The sequence below is a fragment of the Bombina bombina genome, chromosome 6, assembly GCF_027579735.1.
Source record: "Bombina bombina isolate aBomBom1 chromosome 6, aBomBom1.pri, whole genome shotgun sequence".
NCBI classification, from domain to species: Eukaryota; Metazoa; Chordata; class Amphibia; order Anura; family Bombinatoridae; genus Bombina; species Bombina bombina.
Window position 1 is genome coordinate 794,498,105 of NC_069504.1, and position 23,874 is coordinate 794,521,978.

At 35.6% G+C, this 23,874-nt stretch overlaps 2 protein-coding genes across 2 annotated transcripts in view; one reads left to right on the forward strand and one right to left on the reverse strand.

The window, feature by feature from the left end:
* CDCA2 (cell division cycle associated 2) overlaps positions 1-2,937 on the reverse strand; it is a 191,233-nt gene extending 188,296 nt beyond the window's left edge. Inside the window, exon 1 of the mRNA XM_053718112.1 lies at positions 2,922-2,937. The gene's annotated coding sequence lies outside the window, so the exon portion shown is untranslated. The remainder of the gene's footprint in view (positions 1-2,921) is intronic.
* Positions 2,938-3,789: 852 nt separating this feature from the next.
* KCTD9 (potassium channel tetramerization domain containing 9) overlaps positions 3,790-23,874 on the forward strand; it is a 76,597-nt gene continuing 56,512 nt past the window's right edge. Inside the window, exons 1-4 of the mRNA XM_053718113.1 lie at positions 3,790-3,935; positions 7,916-8,037; positions 15,851-15,894; positions 18,324-18,420. Coding sequence (XP_053574088.1) covers positions 3,888-3,935; positions 7,916-8,037; positions 15,851-15,894; positions 18,324-18,420 — 311 coding nt within the window. The 5' untranslated portion in view covers positions 3,790-3,887. The remainder of the gene's footprint in view (positions 3,936-7,915; positions 8,038-15,850; positions 15,895-18,323; positions 18,421-23,874) is intronic.

Sequence of the window (23,874 nt, forward strand, 5' to 3'; positions counted from 1 at the left end):
GGGGATGTAAGTTCATGAGTGTGCACGTGTCTACAACGCTATGGGCTAGATTCATCACAGCTGTGGCGGGGCGAAATTACCCACAGGCAATCACCATGGCACACAAACACAATTTTGCGCTCGCGTGCAATCCCGCCCCCTGCCCGCGCACAGCCAATCACGAGCGGGCAGGAGCTGTCAATCTCCTGGGTCGGACTTGACCGCGGAGATTGAATTGTTAGGGAAGCGACGGTCTGGTGACCGCTGCTTGTTAAATTACGGCGAGCAAGTTCTTGCGAAAACTTGCAGCCGTAGGGCTTTGATAAATCGAGCCCTATATGGCAACAGTTTTGCAAGAATGTTATACATTAGCAAGCGCACTAGATGGCAGCACTATTTCCTGTCATGTAGTACTTCAAACATGTGCACGCTACCTACCTAGGTATCCCTTCAACAAAGAATAACATGAGAACTAAGCAAATTTGATAATAGAAATAAATTGGAAACGTTTTTAAAGTTGTATTCACTATCTGAATAATGAAATACATTTTTTGGGTTTAATATCCCTTTACGTATGACAGACCGATAGATATTTAAAGGGCCAATAAAGCCAAAAAAATATGTCTTTCATGAATTCAGATAGAGCATACAATTTTAAGCAACTTTCCAGTTTACTTTTATTATCAAATTTGTGTTATCCTTTGTTGAAAAAGCAGTAAGACACTACTGGGAGCTAAATGGTCACAATAGATAAGCCAATGACAACAGGCATCTATAAGCAGCCACCAATAATCAGCTAATTCCCAATAATGCATTGCTGCTCTTTACACTACATAGATATGCATTTTAACAAAAGATAAGAATACAAAACAAAAGAAAGATAATAGAAGTAAATTGGAAAGATGTTTAATGCTCTAAATCATGACAGTTTCATTTTGGCTGTCCCTTTAAAAGAGACATGAAACCTAAAATATTTTTTTCAGTATTCAAATAAACAAAAAACTTTTTTTTTTTTTTTTAATGGTCCAATTCATTTTATCAAATTTGCTTATTTCTAATTTTATCCTTGATTCAAGAACCTTCCTAGATAGGTACTGTGAACATGTCTGGAGCACTGCGTGGCAGAAAACACTACTGCCATCTAATGTCCTTGCAAATAAATAACATTGTCAAACATTCTTTCAAATATGCTGCCATATACTCCAAACATGTGCACACTACTCCTGAGCCTACCTACCTGCTTTTCATCAAAAGATAAAAAAAACAAATTTATTTGATAAGCAAATTGGACTTTTTTTTTTTTTTTTTTTATTGTATGCTGTGAATAGCAAAAGAAACATTTTCGGTTTCATGTCCCTTTATTGTTAGTACATCACAATTCACTTAAAGGGACACTGAACCCAAATTTTTTTCTTTCGTGATTCAGATAGAGCATGCAATTTTAAGCAACTTTCTAATTTACTCCTATTATCACATTTTCAAATCTGGTTTGTTCTTGCCGATTGGTGGATAAATTCATCCACCAATAAAAAAAAAGCTGTCCATAGTTCTGAACCAAAAAAAAAAAGCTTAGATGCCTTTTTCAAATAAAGATAGCAAGAGAACGAAGAAAAATTGATAATAGGAGTAAATTAGAAAGTTGCTTAAAATTGCATGTTCTATCTGAATCACAAAAGAAAAAAATTGGGTTCAGTGTCCCTTTAAAAGCTATTTTACATGGAAAAATAATCATGCAATATTGATTTAAAGTGAGTGTCAATTTAGATGAATCGGTGCCCGTTTTTTAATAATCCTATTAAAAACAAGGGCACTTTAATTCATTAAAATTGACATTTCACTTGTTTTCTTCAAATACTTATCTTTTAATCCTCACAGCCACTCCAGCGATTCCCCGGCCATCGGAAGCCTCTTCATACGTTGGAAATGACGAATCCGTCTTCCTCCAATCACAGTTCCCCCCCCCCCCGGGAAATCATGGCCTGAGGCAACACTGTGATTGGAGGAAGCCGGATTCGTCATTTTGGACCCACGAAGAGGGCTTACGACAGGCGGAGAAAGCGCTGCAGCGGCTGTCAGGATTAAGAAGCAAGTATTTGAAGAAAACGAGGGAAATGTCCATTTTGATTAATTAAAGTGCCCTTGTTTTTATAGGTTTATTAAAAAACGGGCACCGGTTAATCTAAATTGACCTTATGTTTCAACACAAATAATAAGAGCCAAATCTCCAAAAATTCATAAGAATATTTGTCCTTTGAATGTATCTATAAATGATTTCAAGCATGACTCAACACATAAGATATTTTCTAAGAATAAGTATACAAATATGTTTAATTGAAAAGAGAACCTAATGAGAATAAAAAAAAAAGTTCTAATTTGATTTGACTAGCAAAAGGTTTAAACACATAGCTAAAATATCACTTGACACTGTGACACACTGTAGATCTCACACTGCACTTTAGCTGTGTGTTTAACCCCTTATAAAACGTAGTTTGCAAGGGGCAGTAGTGATAAAATATAATGCTCTAACACATTAAAGAATTCTTATTTTGCATTAAAACGTAATTTAAGTTGTAATTAGTAAAATGCCATTCTTTCATATGAATCACAGAGGAAGATTATTTTTTTTATGTACATTATTTGTACACAAATGTAATGGTCACACATGAATACCACTGCTATAGAACGCTATATCATCCAAACAAGTATTATAGTAAACTGTTTATGTCATTTACCCCATGAAAATACCTTGCAAAAACAGTTGCAACAAAAGCCATCAATGAAACGATGTACACAATTGAAAGGTCACATATAAATATAATACATAAGGCATGGATATGCCTGTATAATCTTGCTATTGTTATTAGCGTGTTAATTTGAATACAAGTCAGATTTCCATAAACCAATTACACAAATATTATATACAATATTTACAAACCGCACACCAGGCTGAAGCTTCTCTTCAAGATTCAAATTCAAATCTGCCGCAATGTGTCTGTATCCATCCACCAAAGATAAAATAGTTCCAGCCATTTATTTTTTTTCAAATTGACACTACGAAATAAGATTTCTTTTATTTTTTCCCCCAGAAGATAGAAACTGGAGATTTTATTTTCATTGGTACTAAAAAAAAAAAAGTTTCTTATACAGAAATACTATATGGCACTGCTGGATTCAGCGGAGTGATACAACATTAGAAAACGTTGACGTAAAATAGCACCTTACGCCTTCGGAATCACATTGGACGTTGGATTCTATAAAATAACTTTAAAGAATCCATCTTTGTTTTGGGAATAACATTCCAGTATTCAAACTATAAAGTAAAACGAAACGCATACCTGTATTATTATTTATTTCATTGTTATTTTTTTTTTTTTTTACATAGCTGCACAATAAACACAGTGTGCTCTTTTAGATATAAAACATCAAAGGACAGTCGTTTGCTTGGTTATAAAAATAGAGCGCTTCAAGCTTATGAAAACAGGGATAGATAATTTGAACTATTGTCAAAGAAAATCACAACTACTATACGGTGTATAATACATAAAAAAGAACTAGGGCAGACTGGCAATCATACACAAAACTATAATACTTAATATGAAAGAACACACTTTTTAATCGATTACCAAATAACACTATCTGGATCATTAAATGCGTTATTTCAATGCCAGACCCCTATATGGATGATTTTAGATTCGCCCTCTTCATTTAGTATTTGCATTGCAGCTAACAGTAGCTATGGTTCCAGAACACACCCTTTCATCTAGGTATCAGGATCCCCTCCCACTAAGATTTGATTGGTCAGTAGTCATTTCTTCTCAGTCTATGATTGTTCCGTGTTGTTGGCTACCTTGCAACTTTCTTCCGGGTGTGCTGTGGTTGGTACCCGGAGTTGGAGGGTAGACCAGATTATGAAGAGGGTCACCCTCTTTGTGAATGGGAGCACCCAGCATGGCAAGGTGAGACTCTAAGGGAGGGCATCAGTACTAGTGTCAGTGAACCCTGAGTAATGGGATGAGCGTATAACGGGAGAGGGGTGTAAGAGGGATATATAAAGTATGTGATCTTTACTTCTAAGTGTGACACCTGTACTTATCCAAATAATTATAATTAATTAAATAATTTTATACACCGCTTAATTTATTTTTCTGCTTGTTGACATACAAAACCTACCTCATTCCTTTTAATATTTAAAAGGGCCTGATATTTTCTTCTGTATAGTGGCAGCACCTGAAATATACTTTTTATGTTTTAGTGCTAACACTGCTGTATGTTTAGACAACAATGCAGAGGAATAACACCACACCTAAATATACTGCAGGACTGATACTCCCATGATGGGGAGAAGTACAGTTCTAAGGTATTTGGGTAGACAGTAAGGTGCGTTCACATCGTGTATAATTCAGTAGTATAGATCAGTTTATCCACTTCATTGCAAAAGAGCTGTGCACAAAATAAATGTTTTAAAATAGTTTTATCAACAGGTATTTAAAAAAAATAATGTATTTATTCTATGTCCTATGGTGTGTCCAATTAGGGACAGGCATACTGATCTGTCACATTGTAGAATGTTGCAGGGTTAGTATTCTGAAGCTGCACTACAATCTCTCAGGGGAGAATGGAATTTACAGAAAAGTGGGCAAAATATGTAATACAAGTAATGTGTTTTTTTTAACTGCACATAAATATTTTATGGGGAATTAATTTTTAGTTTACTGTCACTTATAATTTATTACTGATGCAATTCCAAATTCTGTGTTGTTTTGTTTTTTTAATATATTGCATAACAGGCACATTCCATATTTGTTTACACGGATATATCTTCTGAACATTTACACTTGCGTGACATCTTCTCGTTTCTTTATACAGAGAGGAGTTTCAGAACTGGGCCCTCGTTTCATCCCTAAAGCAAAGAATTACACTTTAATGATTCAGATAACATATGTAGTTTTAATCAACTTTCCAATTTACTTCTAGCAAACGTTTGCTCGGTTATCTTTATCTGGACATGAAACCCAAATATTTTCTTTAAAGATTTAGATAAATAATACAATTTTAAACAACTCCAATTTACTTATCATATTTGTTTCATTCTCTTGATATTCTTTACTGAAAGAGCAGCAATGCACTACTGGGAGCTAGCTGTACACATCTAGTTATCACAAGAGACAAACGTTTGCAGGCACCAATCACCAACTGATGCCAAGAGAACAAGTACATTTGAAAGCAGAAATTAATTTAGAAGTGCCTTAAAATTACATGATCTGAATTATGCACGTTTAATTTTGACTTTCCTATTCCTTTTATGTGTAAAGCAAGATATGTTCAAGCGCAGCAGTGTACTGCTGTGAGATAGTTGAACACATCTTGTGAGCCAATGACAGAAGGCATATATTTGCAGCCACCAATCACCAGTTAGCTTCCATTAGTGTGTTGTTCATTGCTGCTGAACCTACCTAGGATTACTCGTCAACAACGCTTACCAAGGGAATGTAGCAAATCTGAAAACAGAAGTAAATTGGAAAATTGTTTAAAATTGCATGTTCAATCTGATTCATTGAAGATTTATTTATTTTATATTCTTTTTAATAAAGTGAAAAGAGATTGCATTATGCTAAATCAACAACATTACAGCAAATAAATAAAAATCTAAGATATAAACAGTATAAATAAATAAGTAATTTAAGATCCATTTAACATTTGGAAAACAGTATCATCTATTTTTGCTAAATAGGCCTTATCTTTTAAAAATATGATATAATTTTATATCATTATGTTTATACACTTATATATATCTTCATTAATACGTTTTGATTAACAAAAAGACCCCCCCCACACACACTATCCTTTGTTCTTTATGACCATATAGACAGAGTATGAAACTTTACCAATTATCAATTTATATAGCACACTTTATCTTATAATTAGCCTCTTATTGTTATTAAAAATGAACAGCATATTCATAATACATAAACTTTGTGGATCCTTTTATTTCCAATGTTCCTTTAGGATCTAGAAGGACAGAGTTCAGCTCTGATTACATTTCCAGATAATTTAGTAGACATACACTTTTATGTTATAAATATATTTGTATACTATTCTCTGCAGCCTTCACAGAGGAATAATTCCACTTTTCTCAGAATAAAAAGTTGTTCATAAGCAACATTACTTGAAGTTGTAACTTTTTTTTCAAGATTTATCAACACAAATTGTTGTAATTGGTCACTTCTCTGGGACACTGCCAGATTTATAACATCAGTAGATCAGAGAGATTTAATATATATTCAGGGTAATGGTTGTTCTGCATTAAATCACAAAAAAGAATTGAGCTATATAAGCAGTTCAGTTCCAGCCTCCAGCATTTTCCCCATTTGTTGGCAGATTTAATTCCATTTATGACATATAAAAGTATCCTACTCATATGGCCCCAAGACCAGGCACACTTAGAGATTTTTCCTTTTAAAAAAAAAAAAGATTTTCCATAAATTAAAAAAATATACTAAAAGATGTTTAACCTTCTAGAAGGACAATTATATATAACTGCTGGTTGCTTTACTGGGGATTTACCAGATTTATAGTCGCTACAGGTCAACCATCTTCATGCATATATTTGTTTTAACATTTAAAGGGAGAGTATACACCAATTTTCATATAACTGCATGTAATAGACACTACTATAAAGAATAATATGCACAGATACTGATATAGAAATCCAGTATAAAACCTTTTCAAAACTTACTTATAAGCTTCCAGCTTAGCTCTGTTTAAAAGGTTACTGGAACACCCACTGCAAGTGGGAAATATCAGACACTCCCTTCCCCTTCATTTGCATATGAAAAGACCCTTTACACAAACAGAAGCAAGTCGGAGTAGGTATACGTCGGTATTCTCCTAAAACTTTGGGGCTTGGTTAGGAGTCTGAAAATCAGAGCAATGTTATTTAAAAATAAGCAAAACTATCCATTTAAAAAAAAAAAAAAACAACAACTTTATGGGCTATATAAATACATCATCTACAAAACATTTATGCAAAGAAAAATGACTGTATAATGTCCCTTTAAGTATAGACAAAGCATTTTACTAATTGTAGTGCACATTTTATATTCCTGCCGTACTCATGGTTGTTGACCATATTTTGTTCTCTCTATGTCTTGTATATTCAGACAACTCCCAGACTTAGGACCGGGAGGCTTAGAAAATGTTAGGGTTGTGTTTGTATTTCTTCTACTTTGTCAACCTTAGCCAATCATGTTACATAGACTTCCACCGTAGTGTATACCCCCATACCTAGCATAGAATTGGCGGTGCAGAGATGCAAGAGAACCTTGAGATAGGCAGCTGTCAGCAGGGCTTCTGAAGACCAGGCCACAATCTAAACTGAATCCCAACCCCACAGCCTAAATCTGGCTCACCACAGAGCAAAAATTGTGAAGAACTGCACCCCAACAACAGGTGGTGGGAAATTTGTAGGCGCAGGTCTCTTTCTCAGAGTGCTCACTGGAAGTCCACGAGACTTTGTCTCCCAAGCCAATGAAAGTTTAATTTTGATTTTACTTTCCCTTTAACAAATATCTACGGCATATCAGAAACACTACTGTTATTTATATATCTTGCAAATAAAAAAAATAAAAAACACAACTAATGGAAAGGGAGAGAGAAATTAAATCAGTGAGGGATGGGGATGTTGACAAAGTTCTTTCAAACGAGAGACAGCTAGGAGATTCCTACACCTTTTAGACCAGTGATGGCTAACCTTAGCACCCCTGATGTTTTGGAACTACATTTACCATGATGCTCAACTAGACAGAGTGCCAAAGCATCATGGGAAATATAGTCTCAAAACATCTGTGTTGCCAAGGTTAGCCATCACTGATTTTAAAATAACTGCTTATATCCATTCTTTTTTTATGTTGCCACTTACAACTTTTCTCTTCCACAGGTGGTTCCCGTTAATGGGTCCCTCTCTGACTTACTGTCTATCGCCAGCACAAAACTGGGGATCGATGCAACAAATGTGTACAATGAGAGGGGAGGACAGATAGACGATGTCTCTTTAATAAGGTATCATATAGGAAACCCACTACTGTCTCTTTTTAATGTTATTATATAATAAGCACTAAGCAACTTGGAGGTTGTAATCTAGTCTTCAGCTTCTTTTCTACTGGATGTCTGCTGCTTCATTACATGCTATATATTCCTATTTTGCCCTAAATAAAAATTGTTCCACATTCAGTATGTAAGATGGCGTGTGCTTTATAAGTGGTATATAAGCTTGTGTGTTTTCATTTTAAAAAATTAAAGGGGCTGTAAAGTCAAAATTAAAGGAACACGAAACCCCAAACTGTTCTTTTATCATTTAGATAGAGAAAACAATTTAAAAAAACATTCCAATTTACTTTTATTATCTAATTTGCTTGATTCTTTAGATATCCTCTGTTGAAGAAATAGCAATGCACATGAGTGAGCCAATCACACGAGGCATCTATGTGCAGCCACCAATGAGCAGTTACTGAGCCTATTTAGAGCCTTTCAGCAAAGGATATCAAGAGAATGAAGTAAATTAGATAATAGAAGTAAATTGGAACATTGTTTAAAACTGCATGCTCTTTCTAAATCATGAAAGAATAAATTTGGGTTTTGTGTCCCTTCAAACTTATGTGATTCAGATTGGGCAATGGTTCCCAAAGTGGGAGGTAGGATTACTGAGGGGGGTACTTATAGGCATTATAGATGGAAGGGGCACTGGGATTACCATAGGGGGCACTAGTAGGTTAGGAGTGAAAGAAGATCCTAGTGAGTCCTCTCAAGCTCAGTGGTCATAATTATTTGCGCTTTAGTCTAGATGTCTAAAGCGTAACCACTTTCTTGCTTTGCATTTGGCATTTTACCACTCTATGCTTTTTAAGGCTTTTCATTTTATGATAATTTAGGTTTATCCTTTATTTTTTATTTTTTTTGACTGTGACAGATTGTAGCCATTTGTACCATAGGCTTGCATTCTTTGTTTTACCAGTGCTGTACATTAGAGACACTGGGGAACTGGTATTACTTAAAAGTAGTTCCCTGTCTCCTACCCTCCTAGGTCTCTTAATACTATCAATAATTTGCCAATTAAATTGGCTTACTACCTACATCTAGGAAATGGGATGAGACAGGAGCTTAATATTTTTACACCTGTTAGATTTGAGACAGGGAATCATTTTTTAAAGGGATAGTAAACCCAAAAACGTTTTTAATATTTTTTGAAAGTTCATTATATATATATATATATATATATATATATATATATATATATATATATATATATATATATATATATATATATCTCATAATTCAAATAAGTACCTGTTAAACATTTTCACTTCTTTTCTAGTTATTCCTGAATAAAAGTATTTATTTTGCCAAACCCATTTTGTATATCCTTACGTGGACCCTATAATGATGTAATACCTAGGTACAATCATCATGGCAACCTGCATGCGCATATAATTATTTTAAAAGTAACGCATGCACATCTTGGCCCCTCATACCTAGCTAATGCGATACGTCACTATACTTGCATGGGAAGCAGGGCGGACTTCATAATTGTGACGTCGACGTTGGTGGGAGTGACGCACCGGAACGCTGAAGAATCACTGAGCGCAGGGGGAAATTAGGTTGCTTGAGGTAAGTATAATAAGTACCCCTAGGCTAACGAGCAATTCAATTTTATCTTAGTAAAATAAAATAAACCCATAGACTAACGAGCATTTTTAACCTCTAGAAAAACGAGCATGTTGGTTTTTATTTCTTAAAGTAGACAACCCGCAGAGTGACCAGCAATTATTTTTAACCCCTAGACTAACGAGCAAGTTTTTTTGTTTATACAACAGATTAATCGCAGGAGCTGCAAAGATTAAAAGAAACGGCAATTTAGGATGTGACTAAAGTTAATTATTAACATCCTAAGTTGCTGTTGTCCTTAATCTTTTGCAGCTCCTGCAATTAATCTGTTTTTAAGAACAAAACAACTTACTCGTTAGTTTAGGGGTTAAAAATAATTACTGGTCACTTTGCGGGTTGTCTACTTTAAGAAATAAAAACCAACATGCTCGTTAGTCTAGGAGTTGACTTCCTTTTACTAAAATCAAATTAACTTGCTTGTTAAACTAGGGGTACTTATTATACTAACCTAAAGTATAAGCCCCTCTGGTATGTGGACACTATTGACTTTAATAAAGAGCGTCCTTTTAATATTTAAATAGATGGGCAGAAACAATTGCCTATTGGATGTTGATCAATAAACTTTGCATAAACTCTGCCTATTTAACGGGCTGTCGTTACTGCTTGTTGCTTGTGAATTTTAAAGTTAAATTAAAGATATTTTAAAAGATTATTTTCAGGAAAAATGTAAGCTAATTTTATTGCATATATATCTCTAATTATAATGATGTATTTTGTTTTGCTAATACTTTGCAAAGATTTCTAACCCTTTAACAGAGACTAGCTGGATTTTTCATTTGGAAATTATGTATCATAAAGGTTTAAACAGAGAGACGGAAAGTGCCCCTGTTTTTAATAGTATTTATAAAAAAACGGGCTTTCATTCACCAAAGTTTACCTTCACTTTAATATATAATATAAAATAGCTGGGTTGGGGGGGCGTGTCTCTGGGCAGCACCTTGAATGGTTGCAGTATCGGTTGCTCTCAGGGCATCACAGATAATCTGCCTTTTATCCGTGAATAAAAGAACCATCTACCTGGTGTTTCCCGCTAATACAAGTCTACAGACCGAGCTGATTTGATTGAATCTACATTTGTGGGAGTACTACCTGTGACAACCGATCTGGAGCGTTGAGGCCTAAGGCAGTTTCCACAGAGAAAGGTCCTGAACACCCCCCCACCGGTATCTTGCAAGCCGGGTATACAGTGCTTTGTCACTGATGTTCTAAGTATCTACAGTGGAACTTTTTTTTTTTTTGTCAGCTTTTGAGATAAGGGACGTTTCACATCTGTCCAAGCATCGTACATCACATATTTACTATGGCGCTAGACACTGCGCTGATCCTTAGGGAAATGAAAGCCATGCTGGAGGCCCACTCTAAGGAAATGTGTGCAGTACTTAAAGCGGAATTCGCCTCCCTAAAAGATATCTGTGCTAAGGCAAAGGGAGAAATGCAGCCTTCACTAAAGTTACCCATTAACCCTATCACATGCCCGATCCAAGTTCCCATACCAATTCAAAAGGGGAAACTTCTTCAAACTTTAACGACTCACCAAAGTGCAGTCATGGCGGCTGCGAGTGAATCGTCTGATACTGGTAAACAGCAGCCGGCTGATTTGACGCAGAGAGCTGCGTGGACGAGTTGCACGGAGAGCAGCGAGTGCGGGGTTGAATCTCTGGGAGGAGAGGTGCCGCGGCCGAGTATGCAGTTTGAATCCGACTGTACCTTACCTGCGGTGTCTGAGAGGGCGCATCATATGCAGGTCGACGGAGCCAAGATGGCGTCTCCTCCGGTACTTCTGGAGCACTGGGGCCTCAATAGGATGATCGGGGAGGAGCAGCTACGGGCGAAACTTGCTCATCAGGCAGTACACAATGCGGTGGAAATAGTGGATATGGCCGCAGATCCCCACTCCGCACACCAGAATCCCACTTTGCTCAGAATACAATTGAACGGTAGAGTCTCAGCCTCTCGTGGTTCACTTTTGGGACATTTCAAGTCAGGTGAGGCCGAGAGTGGCAATAGCTGCGCTCCCCAGAAGCGATGGCCCGGCTATCAGCTGTACTCTCAGAAAGGGGTTGGTAATCAGTCCTGTTTTGCCAGTAGACATGGCATCGGCTAAAAAAGATTATTTAGCAGTACCGGAGTGGGGTAAGGGTCCATACATTATACAGTGAGACTACTCTCCCACTTATTAGGGGATTGACTATGCCGTAATTGAACTAATTTAATTTAATCTGCAGTGCATATACTGGCCAACGGACTTTGAAAATTTGAAATGTTTATACTGCCCGGTCCAGTTCTCTTAACTACAGGGGCAATCCACTGAGTGCTGATGTTATTTTAATGCCGGGTTAACATTTTCTTAGTGTATTTGATGATGGCAATGGTGGTTTCATTTATTGCGAGACCTGTAACGAGGAATGAACTGTACTATTTCTTTGTGTTATTGGAATACTGTCTCCCACCCAGTTATATAGTGTTTAATAATGTTTGACATGTTTTCTCATATGTATCTGCAGACCCCTTCAAAAATGATTTGAGCCCCTACTAAGCCATAGATAAGTCGACACAGAGTTATGCACCCTTCTAGACATATTTCATTTCATTATGTTAGCTTCAGTTATATGTATTTGTTGCCTGATTGCTCTCTAACTAATGCCACCCTTCTAGACATATTTAATTTCATTATGTTAGCTTCAGTTATATGTATTTGTTGCCTGATTGCTCTCTAACTAATGCCAGACGCGTTATATTTATACACAGAAAAAAAAAATTATTTCTTTTCAGAAACAATCTTATGGCTGCTTGTATTGATTGTATATGCTCTAATAATTATGTTAGGCTTAAGTTCCTATCAGTCAATCAGTGTGTTGTGCTAGACAAGCTAAGTATGCTTTAGATAAACACTTCCCCTATGTTCTTAAAATTCTATATGTCAATGCCCTCTGCCTTCTTATGGACATATTCAAGTTATATAGTTCCAGAGTGTCTTGTTATGACCCATCAAACTGTTTAACTCATAATCCACATGGTTGATAAGATATCATATTATTTCAATCCTTAGGTCCAAGAGTGGCCTATTTATTATTTTTTATTTTTTTTCCCCTCCTTAAAGTCCCCCATTATGTTTATAATGCAATCCAGGAGGTCCAAAAGAGGCCTTGTTAGTTCTTTGGGGGAAATAATTTAATTTAATTCCATTTCATATATTATTATGTTGTAGGAGGTCATGTTGAGAATGCTCAATTTGTACTTATATTTTCAAGCAATATGTGTGTTAATGGACGACGCTATATGATGACTATCCAACTGTCAATTCCATGTTTGGTGTAATGTTTTAAGTAATCACTTGCTTGTATTATTTTTCTTAAAACCTCAATAAAAAAAAAAAAAAAAAAAATATCTGGGTTGGGGGCAGTGTAACACTTTCTAATATTATAACATTTTCTGCAATGCAAAGCACAAAATAATTGCATCATTTAACATTAATTTATGATAGTGTGTGCAATAAACATTGAGAAAAAAAAAATGTAAATATGAGCTCATTTTAACCTTTTAACGCCGTTATGCCGTTCTATTCCGTCATATTTACACTGGGCTTTAAAGCCGTTATGACGGAATAGAACGTCATAACAAACGGCTGTCCTGAAGCCTTCTGTGCTTCAAGGACTTGATCGCGGTCTGGAGGGCGTTCCTAGGGTTGTAGGGACGCCCCCCAGATGCGATCCAATAATTGAAATCTCGCGATCGTATGCACGATCGCGTAGTTTCAATTTGTCTACATCGGAACAGGTGTTCCGATGTAGACACTTTAACCCTGTCATGAAAGGGTTAACTTAATTTTGGGTAAAATCAGCCGGGTGGTAGCCCCTTTAAAAAGGTCTTGGGGAGAACATATATATTACTGGGAGAATGGTCAAAAATGTGCTTGGGTGGATTTCAGTGTTAAATAGGAGCATTTTTGCATTTTATTTCTATTGGTAAAAAAAGTCTAAATATTATGCTATGTGGGCACGTGCACCAGTATTCAACCTTAGAGAGTTAGTAGTGGAGTATTGTGCTTGTGAAGACTTACAAGCCCCTGCTGACTCTATGGGAAGATGTGGTGTTTGAATGCTGGTGCACGGATTGTCGCAGCATATGTGTGTATGCCACTGAAAAACAATACCTTTTACGAGAAGCATACTGTATTTGTTAATGGAAGTATGTTGCAAAAATGCTTGTAATAAAAACTGAAATTCACCCATTCACATTTCAGTTTCGACCTTTCTATTCTTTTAAAGAAACATGAAAGTTAAAGAAGAGAAATATTTAATTTTAATGGATATTAGTAGTATTAAAAGTAGTGATGCACCAAAATGGAAATTCTGGACCGAAACTCCAGGATGCACTTGGCCCGAAAACCGAAACTGATACCGAAAATGTATTTTTTTCAAATTAATTTTCTTTAGGTTTTTTTTTTTGCATAATTAGAGCCAAAAAAAAAAAAACTTTTATTGAAGGTAAAACACTAAAATTGGACAAAAATATCTTAAACAATAATATGCTACACAATAATTTTACCAAGAAAAAAAAAAAACAGGCAAAAAATGCCATTTTCGGCTAAAATGTTTCTGCAACCAAAATGTTGGTGCATCCCTACTTAAAACAATTATAAATATCAATATACTGTATTATTCTTCATTTAGTTCTATGTAACAGAATCATATTTAACAGGGTTTTTTTTTGCCATCTATCCAAATAAAGTATAGTCCTAGAAAACTCATTATATGCAGAACAGTAAGTCAAGTAATACACTTAAACAGCAGCTCTAGGCTAGCATCAAATTTGAAACATGCTACACAATAATTTTACCGAAAATTAGAGGTAAAAGAAACGAAATAGCCAAAAATGCCATTTTCGGCCGGAACATTCTGCGGCCGAAATTTCGGTGCATCCCTAATTAAAAGTGACCAAAGCACCTTTAAAGTGTGTGTATGTATATGTATGTGTGTGTGTGTGTATATATGTGTATGTGTATATATATATATACAGTATATATATATATATATATATATATATATATATATATATGTATATATATATATATATATATATGTATGTATATATATATTTTAGACTCCTATAGGTCAAAAGTACTTAACCTCACACTATGACTGCCCTTCAGTGCAGATGCATTTTTTTTTGTTGTTGTTGTTTTTTGGAACAGCCAATCACAACTCATTCCTCCCACTCCATTGAGCATATTTCTTGTGCTTCTGCATCAAGGGGTGGATTAAAGGGACAGTCAACACCAGAATTTTTGTTGTTCTAAAAGATAGATAATCCCTTAATTACCAATTCCCCAGTTTTGCATAACCAACACAGTTTTATTATTATACGTTTTACCTCTGTAATTACCTTGTATCTAAGCCTCAGCAGACTGCCCCCTTATTTCAGTTCTTTTGACAGACCTGCATTTTAGCCAATCAGAGCTGTCTCCATGGTAAATTCACGTGTATGAGCTCAATGTTATCTATATGAAACACATGAACTAATGTCCTCTAGTGGTGAAAAACTATCAAAATGCATTTATATTAGAGGCGGCCTTCAAGGTTTAAGAAATTTAGCATATGAACCTCATAGGTTTAGCTTTTTACTAAGAATGCCAAGAGAACAAAGCAAAATTGGTGATAAAAGTAAACTGGAAAGTTGTTTAAAATGACATGCCCTATTTGAATCATGAGTTGTTGTTTTTTTTTTACTTGACTGTCCCTTTAAGTCCAATTGAACCCAGATTGGTGTGGAATATATATTTAAAAGATGCTTTGGTCATTTTAATACTGTAACTATACACTACTTTGTGTATTTTTAAAATAGTTTTTAACTTGTGTTCCTTTGGCTACCAAAAACAACTCAAATGTTTCATTTCTGTGATGTTTTGTATATAGAGAAGTTAATTCAATACAAAATGGAGAATCATCCTTTATCTAGTGGAGCCCAATAATACTACATATTTTATGTGTGTGATTTATTTCATTGAACAAGGAACTATCAATGTATTTACAGGCTTTGATTGACATGTGCTAACCCCCCATTCTCTCTCTCTCTTTCTCTATTTCTTTCTCTTTTTTTTTTTTTTTTTTCCCCCCTCTCACTGTCTACATGCTGTTCCTGCTGGTCTCAGAGATGATGATGTTCTATATGTGTGTGAGGGGGAACCTTTCATAGGTGAGTTAAGGTGCACAATTGTTACATTTGTTCGTTGCTTATGTATTCATCTTCCTTTTTATCTCCAAATTACGGGTCTCTACCCTCCCCTTATGAGGGCGTTGTCCTTAAAGGGACTCTCTTTATTGTTTAAAAAGATAAATAATCCCTTTATTACCTATTCCCCAGTTTTGTATAACCAACACAGTTATATTAATGTACTTTTTACCTCTGTGATTACCTTGTATCTATGCCTCTGCAGACTGCCCTCTTATTTCAGTTCTTTTGACAGAATTGCATTTTAGTCAATCAGTGCTGACTCCTAGGTAACTTCACGCGAGTGAGCACAATGTTATCTCTATGACACATATGAACTAGCGCTGTCTAGCTGTGAAAAACTGTCCAAATGCACTGACAAATGTGGCGGCCTTCAGGGCTTAAAAATTAGCATATGAGCCTAACTATGTTTATCTTTTAACAAAGAATATCAAGAGAACATAGCACATTTTGATGATTAAAGTAAATTAGAAAGTTGTTTAAAATTGCAAGCCCTATCTGAATCGTGAAAGTTAAATTTTTACTAGACTGTCCCATTTTAAAAAGGCTTTAAAAATTTTATATAATGCATACTCGTGGTCTTCTTTTCTGTGGCCAAATAGGGATAAATGTAAATAAGTAATGGCTAACCAATCACTGCATGGAATGTTGCAAGTTTAGTTCAATTTCACTTGGCTTAAAGGGACAGTATACACCAATTTTCATATCACTTCATGTAATAGACACTACTATAAAGAATAATATGCACAGATGCATATGAAAAGACCATTTAGACAAACAGAAGCAAGCTGGAGTAGGTATACGTCGGTATTCTTCTAAATCTTTGGGGCTTGGTTTGGAGTCTGAAAATCAAAGCAATGTTGTTATTTAAAAATAAGCAAAACTATACATTTAAAAAAAAAAAAAAAAACTTTATGGGCTATATAAATAGATCATCTACAAAACATTTATGCAAAGAAAAACAAGTGTATAATGTCCATTTAAAAGGACATGAAACCTAACATTTTTTTCTTTCATAATTCAGATAGAGCATATGATTTCAAACCACTTTCTAGTTTACTTCTAATATCAAATTTGATTTGTTCTTTGTTGAAAAGCATACCTAGACAATCGCAGGAGCAGAAATACACTACTGGTAGCTAGGTGGTGATTGGTGGCTGCACACATATGCATTTTGTCATTGGCTAGCTCCCAGTAGTGTATTGCTGTTCCTTCAACAAATGATACTAAGAGAATGATACAAATTTGATAATAGACGTTAAGTGTTTAAAATTGTATACTCTCTATCTGAAGCGTGACAGAATAATTTTGGGTTTAATGTCCCTTTTAAATATAATGGAGGCACCCTTTTGTGGAGCTTAAAGGGACATAAAACAGGTTGAGATCTGTGCATATCCTAAAAGGGCTAATTTAATTCAAAATAGTTTGCATTAAAAAATTGTTTAAAAATTGCTGGCAAGTATTTTAAAATAATTTTTAAAAATAAGCAAAATGAATTGCATAGCTTAGCTGCCTGGCGCAGTCAACTCCACCCCCCCCTTATCAGTGTTTAGACACAGGCATTGTATTTCAACTGAGTTCACAGCTTCTAGGCATGCTCCAGCAAATAATCCCTATGCACTTTTGCATTCTACCAAAACAACAATAGATATAGACAAAGCCATAGAAGGAATTGTGTGGGGGGAGAAAGACTTAATGGCGAGGCACTGCAGTATAAATTTGCAGGTAAAGTAATTTAAAGTACATATTATTATATTTTGTCTCTATCCCAACTTGTGTTATGTCCCTTTAACACATAGTATTAGCTCTAACTTGTTTTTCCTCTATAATGGGCCTTTAAAGAGACTTAAAGGAAATGCTAGATAGAATGATGCATTCAAAGAAAAGATTAGTCTGAGAATAACATGTAGATGTATTTTTTAAAGTTTCATTAGGTGTTTAAATATTGACAAAATAATTGTAAAGTTTTAGTGTCTATAAAACAATGGGAGCTGCCATGTTGTAACTTAGGTTACCTTCTCTGTTGTGGCCAATTAGGGACAGTTATAGATAGGTCACTAGAGTGTTATATTCCACACATCCAGTGTTCTGTACTTCCTTTTCTATCAGGACCTGAAAAGCTCATAACTTTAGAATGAAAGTACTGGAAAAGGGGACAAAGTAAATAATAAGTATATTGCAAAGTTGTTGTTGTTGTTTTTATATATATATATGTATAATATATACGATTTTATCATTTTATATTACCATTATAAATTCCCTTTAAGGTATATTGCAATGTTGTTTCATTCTTCCTTAATTAAACATTATAACATTTTAAGTTTAATGTATCTTTTAATACACAAGTTTAGCAGTTTTTACCCCAGGTGTTTCTAATTTTATTTTTTTCCAAGATCCGGTACCAGAAGCTGTACCACTTGAACAGCTAACAGGAAGTCACACAGACTGGCTGACACTAAATGTCGGAGGAAGATATTTCACCACCACACGGTAGGATTGTATTCTGTTTATGACAAAGAGAGCAGTGCTGAATTATCCTGGAGAGATAGCTGAGAAATATATGTTATTGAAATAAACACCTTAAAAGGGAAGATACTAGAGGGCGGTATCTGTGGCTCAATTTAACTTTTTATTAAATTGTCACTTACAAAGTATTAAAGGAACACTAAAGTCAACGTTTAACTTTTATAATATAGATAGAGAATGCAGGCACCAGCTCCTACTGAGCATGTATAAGAGTTCAAAGTGTATATGAGTCTGTGATTGGCTAATGGCTATCACATGATACAGGGGGACGGGACATGAAAGGACATTTTAAAAATTGTTAGAAAAAAAATCTATTGGTGGTGTAAAAGTGTTAATGCATTGTCTATTTATAATGCACTTTTTGATTACGCAATTCTTCTGTATTTAAACTGACATCTAACCCAAAATTTTTATTTCATAATTCAGATAGAGCATTTTATATTAATTTTAAACAATGTTTCATGTTAATTAATAATATCATATTTGATTTGCTCTCTTGGTATCCTTTGTTGAAGGAGCAGCAGTGCACTACTGAGAGCCAGCTGAACATATCAGGTGAGCCAATGAGAAGAGGCTTCAATGTGCAGACACCAACCAGCAGCTAGTTCCCAGTAGTGCATTCCTGCTTCTGAGCCTACCTAGGTATTCTTTCCAACAAAGGATAGCATGAGAACAATGCAAATTAAATAATAGAAGTAGGGAGGCATCGCTAAGAGGTGGCCATGGCTGGTCGCACTTTATGAAGCTCCTGGATCTTTTATCAATAATCTGCCTATTTATCCTAAGTTGAAACCTACCAGCCTACTTCAGATCCACATCTTACAACTCTTGAGCCATTTTGCACCCTGTTTGCTGCTGGGATTGACCATCTATACAGTCCAGGAATAGATCAAGCCTGTTAAGACCTGAGGCTGTGGCCTACTGTCGAGCTCTCAACTCCCCCCCCCCCCCCCATCCCCCTCGGTAACCCGTGGTGCGCAGCTTTTGTTCTGCTATTGATATTAACTTTAACTAAACTTTATCATGGAGGAATCATCATCACTTGTACAAGCGCCATACTCGGGGATCTTGAGCACAAGATTGATGATAGTTTTATCAACCTAATAACCGCTACTAGAGGGGTGATTTAAGAGAGACTATCGACAGCCAGTGGGACTTATGTCCACCTTTATAGCAGAAGCCGCTCTAGTGCCAAACGACAAGAGAACCTTACCAGCCACTCCGATCTTACCTCCGACCCCATTAAGCACAGTGACGGGAAGAAAATCCTTGTGGCCTACAATTTTCTTGAGCCGCGCTAACGATGAAGAACCGGGCACTATTCTGACAGATACAGGGGACCTGTATGATGCTGCCCAGTAACCCACACTTCTACCCTTGTTGACCGATACTGACCTCTCCGAGGGGTCTCGTGGATCACCTATGACCCACCGTGGGGGATGTGCGGCCGACTTCCCACCGCAGGGCCAGGAGATCCATTGCCTTGAAAAGGGCATTTGTATGGACATTGCCCTTAAAAGGGCATTCAGCTCTTTTGCTGCCCATCCCTAATCTAAAAAAAAACAATAATAAAAAAAAAAAAAACCCTAACACTAAAGCCCCAAATAGATACTCACGGGTCCTGAAGTCTGGCAGAGAAGGTCCTCTTCCATGCGGTGAAGTCTTCTTCCAAACTGCCAACATCTTCCAAGCGGGGCCCTCTTTTTTTCTTCATCCAGGACAGCGGAACTGAAGACCGGCGACCGCGGAGCCATGGAGCGTGGAGGATCCTCTTTTTCCAATCGCCGCCGTACAATGAATAGTGAATTCAAGGTTCGTGATTAAAGATGGCGTCCCTTGAATTCCTATTGGCTGATTTGATTATTCAAATCAGCCAATCTGATGAGAGCTACTGAAATCCTATTGGTTGTTTAAATGCCCATACAAATGCCCCTTTCAGGGCAATGGGTAGTTTAGTTTTTTTTTTAGTGTTAGGTTTTTTATTTTGGGGGGTTTGGTGGGTTTACTGTTAGGGGGTCTTAGTATGTTTACTTCTTAAAAGAGCTGTTAAACTTAGGGTAATGCCCTACAAAAGGCCCTTTTAAGGGCTATTGGTAGTTTATTCTTAGATTAGGGGGTGTTTTTATTTGGGGGGCTTATTTTCATAGGGATTATGTTTAATTTTGTAAACTTTGGTAATTTTGTTTTTTATGTTCTGTAATGTTAGCCTTTTTATTTTTGTAATCTTAGCTGTTTTTATTTTTGTAACATTACGTAATTTGTGTTAATTAAGGCGGTGTTAGGTTAGGGGGCTTAGTTATTTGCTTTGTGGGTTTTTGGCGGGTTTAAGGGGTTAATAGGGTAATTAGGTTTATTGCGCTGTGGGGGTTTTCGGTTTAGGGGTTAATTAGGTTTATTGCGATGTGGGGGTTTAGGGGTTAATAGGGTAAATAGGTTTATTGCGATGTGGGTTTTTTTGCGGTTTATGGGGTTAATAGGGTAATTAGGTTTATTGCGATGTGGGTGGTTGACGGTTAAGGGGTTAATTACTTTAATATTTTTGCCGATGTGTGGGTTTGCGGTGTATGTGTTAATACTTCGTGTGGTTGGTTTGTTGTGTTTTTTTTGTTATACTTCGTGCGGGCAGTGGTTTGTTTTTTTTGTTTTTGTTTTTTTATGCTCCGTTTGCCTTCGCTGCATCCCGGTGGATTCCGAAAATGGCAGGGTGGCACCAAGAATCCACCTTCGGTGGATCCTTTCACCACCCTACCATTTTCAGAATCGACCTGGATGCAGCTTTGCTGCCTTGCGCTGCCAACATTCCATTGAAGATGTGTGCGCAACTGCCGACGGCGTCGGACACTACAAACGCAATTATAGTATAGGTATGTGTGTATTTAATAATACAAATAATATTATCCTGTAAGTTAAGCACATTGGAATTTGAAATATGTACAGTAAATATACAGTAAAACACATATGAGTGTATGTATGTATATACAGGTGGCCCTTGGTTTACAACGGTTCAATTTGCACCAGAATAACAACCTTTTTTTTCAGTCATGTGACTGCTATTGAAAAGCATTGAGAAGCAGTGCATTGATTAAAGGAACACTGAACCCAAATTTTTTATTTCATGATTCAGATAGAGCATGACATTTTAAGCAACTTTCTAATTTACTCCTATTATCATTTTTTTCGTTCTCTTGCTATCTTTATTTTAAAAGCAGGAATGTAAATCTTAGCAGCCAGCCCATTTTAGGTTCAGCACCATGGATAGCGCTTGCTTATTTGATGCTTTCATTTACCCTCCAATAAGCAAGTATAACCCAGGTTCTCAACCAAAAATGGGCCAGCTCCTATGCATCATATTCCTGCTTTTTTAAATAAAGATAGCAAGAGAACTAAGAAAATTTGATAATAGGAGTAAATTAGAAAGTTGCTTAAAATTGCATGCTCTATCTGAACCATGAAAGAAAAATTTTAGTAGTAGTAGTAGTAGTAGGTGGAGCTGTCCGCTTGTGTTGCAGCAAAGATATGCAAGCCACGCAAGCTAAAATGAATCAGTATAACTAGACCTGAGCTATCGAGCAGCTTTCATAGGAACACAATCTTCCTGTCTATAAATCAGTCCAGATTGGAATGCATAGAAAGAATTGTTTGCATAAAAATGCAAGTAAAGTGTGTGTTGTGATTATTTTATTAGGTTTATAATGCTGTTTAGCAAATGTTTTTGTTCATTTAACTTAGTTTAATTATATATTCTGTGTTGTGTGATTATTTTATTAGGTTTGTAATGCTGTTTAGCATTTAAAGTCTTCATTTTAAAGCTTTAAAAATAATGTATTAGGTGTTACTTATGACAATTTTGAGAGGGGCCTGGAACCTAACTGCCTCACTTCCCATTGACTTACATTATAAACTGGGTTTCAATTTACAACAGTTTCAATTTACAACCATTCCTTCTGGAACCTAACCCCAACGTAAACTGAGGGCTACCTGTATGTGTGTGTGTGTGTATATATATATGTATATATATATATATATATATATATATATATATATATATATATATATATATATATATATATATATATATATATATATATATATATATATATATATATATATATATATATATATATATATATGTTAGTGCATTGGAGCCCTTTGCAGTCAAGTAGGTGAAAACATGTAAAATCATATTTATGCAATATTTATATTTGATAAAGTGTTTAACTATGTATTTGCTGTAAATATTTTACATTCCAATGTTCTTCACATAGGGGAATATGTTCTAAGTATTTATAAATAGATTGTAATTTTTTTTTTTTTTTGTCTTAACGGCTAGGGTTGCACCAATACCATTTTTTTGAGACAGAGTACAAGTACCAATACTTTTTTTTTTTTTTTTCAAGTACTCGCCGATACCAATTACTGATACTTTTTTATTGTCATGTGACAGTTTCCCAAGCACAATACAGAGATTCTTCAGATGTAATAAGATTACAAGGTGTTTGCTGCCTCTAAAAGTTTGGAAAGCATACAATATTTCAGTTTGGTGCCCCATAAAATATATTTTTTTGAAATTGTTTGAGTGGCACCTCTTAATGCTAGAATAAGTTAATAGAATTAGAAAATATTAAGGTCCAAGGACTGCAAGCAAAGAGATTATAGCAATATGATTAATACTGTCTTTTATCATTCTGTATGTTAAGTGACACCGTGTTCAGGCACTTTAGGGTTATATCCACCTTTATCTCAGTATTATAAAAACATAATTTATGCAAGAACTTACCTGATAAATTCATTTCTTTCATGTAATTGGCAAGAGTCCATGAGCTAGTGACGTATGGGACATACAATCTTACCAGGACTGGCAAAGTTTCCCAAACCTCAAAATGCCTATAAATACACCCCTCACCACATCAACAATTCAGTTTAATGAATAGGCAAGTAGTGGGGTGATAGAAAAAGGAGTATAAAGCATCAAAAAAGGAACTGGAAATATAATTGTGCTTTATACAAAAAAAACATAAACTCCATAAAAAGGGTGGGCCTCTTGGACTCTTGCCAATATGAAAGAAATGAATTTATCAGGTAAGTTCTTACATAAATTATGTTTTCTTTCATGTAATTGGCAAGAGTCCATGAGCTAATGACGTATGGGATAGCAATACTCAAGATGTGGAACTCCACAGAAGAGTCACTAGAGAGGGAGGGATAAAATAAAAACAGCCATTTCCACTGAAAAAATATAATCCACATTCAAAAAAATATTTTTCTCATAATTAAAAAAAACAAAAAAAAACTTGAAACATAAGCAGAGGAATAAAACTGAAACGGCTGCCTGAAGAACTTCTCTACCAAAAACTGCTTCCGAAGAGGCAAATACATCAAAATGGTAGAATTTAGTAAATGTATGCAAAGAAGTCCAAG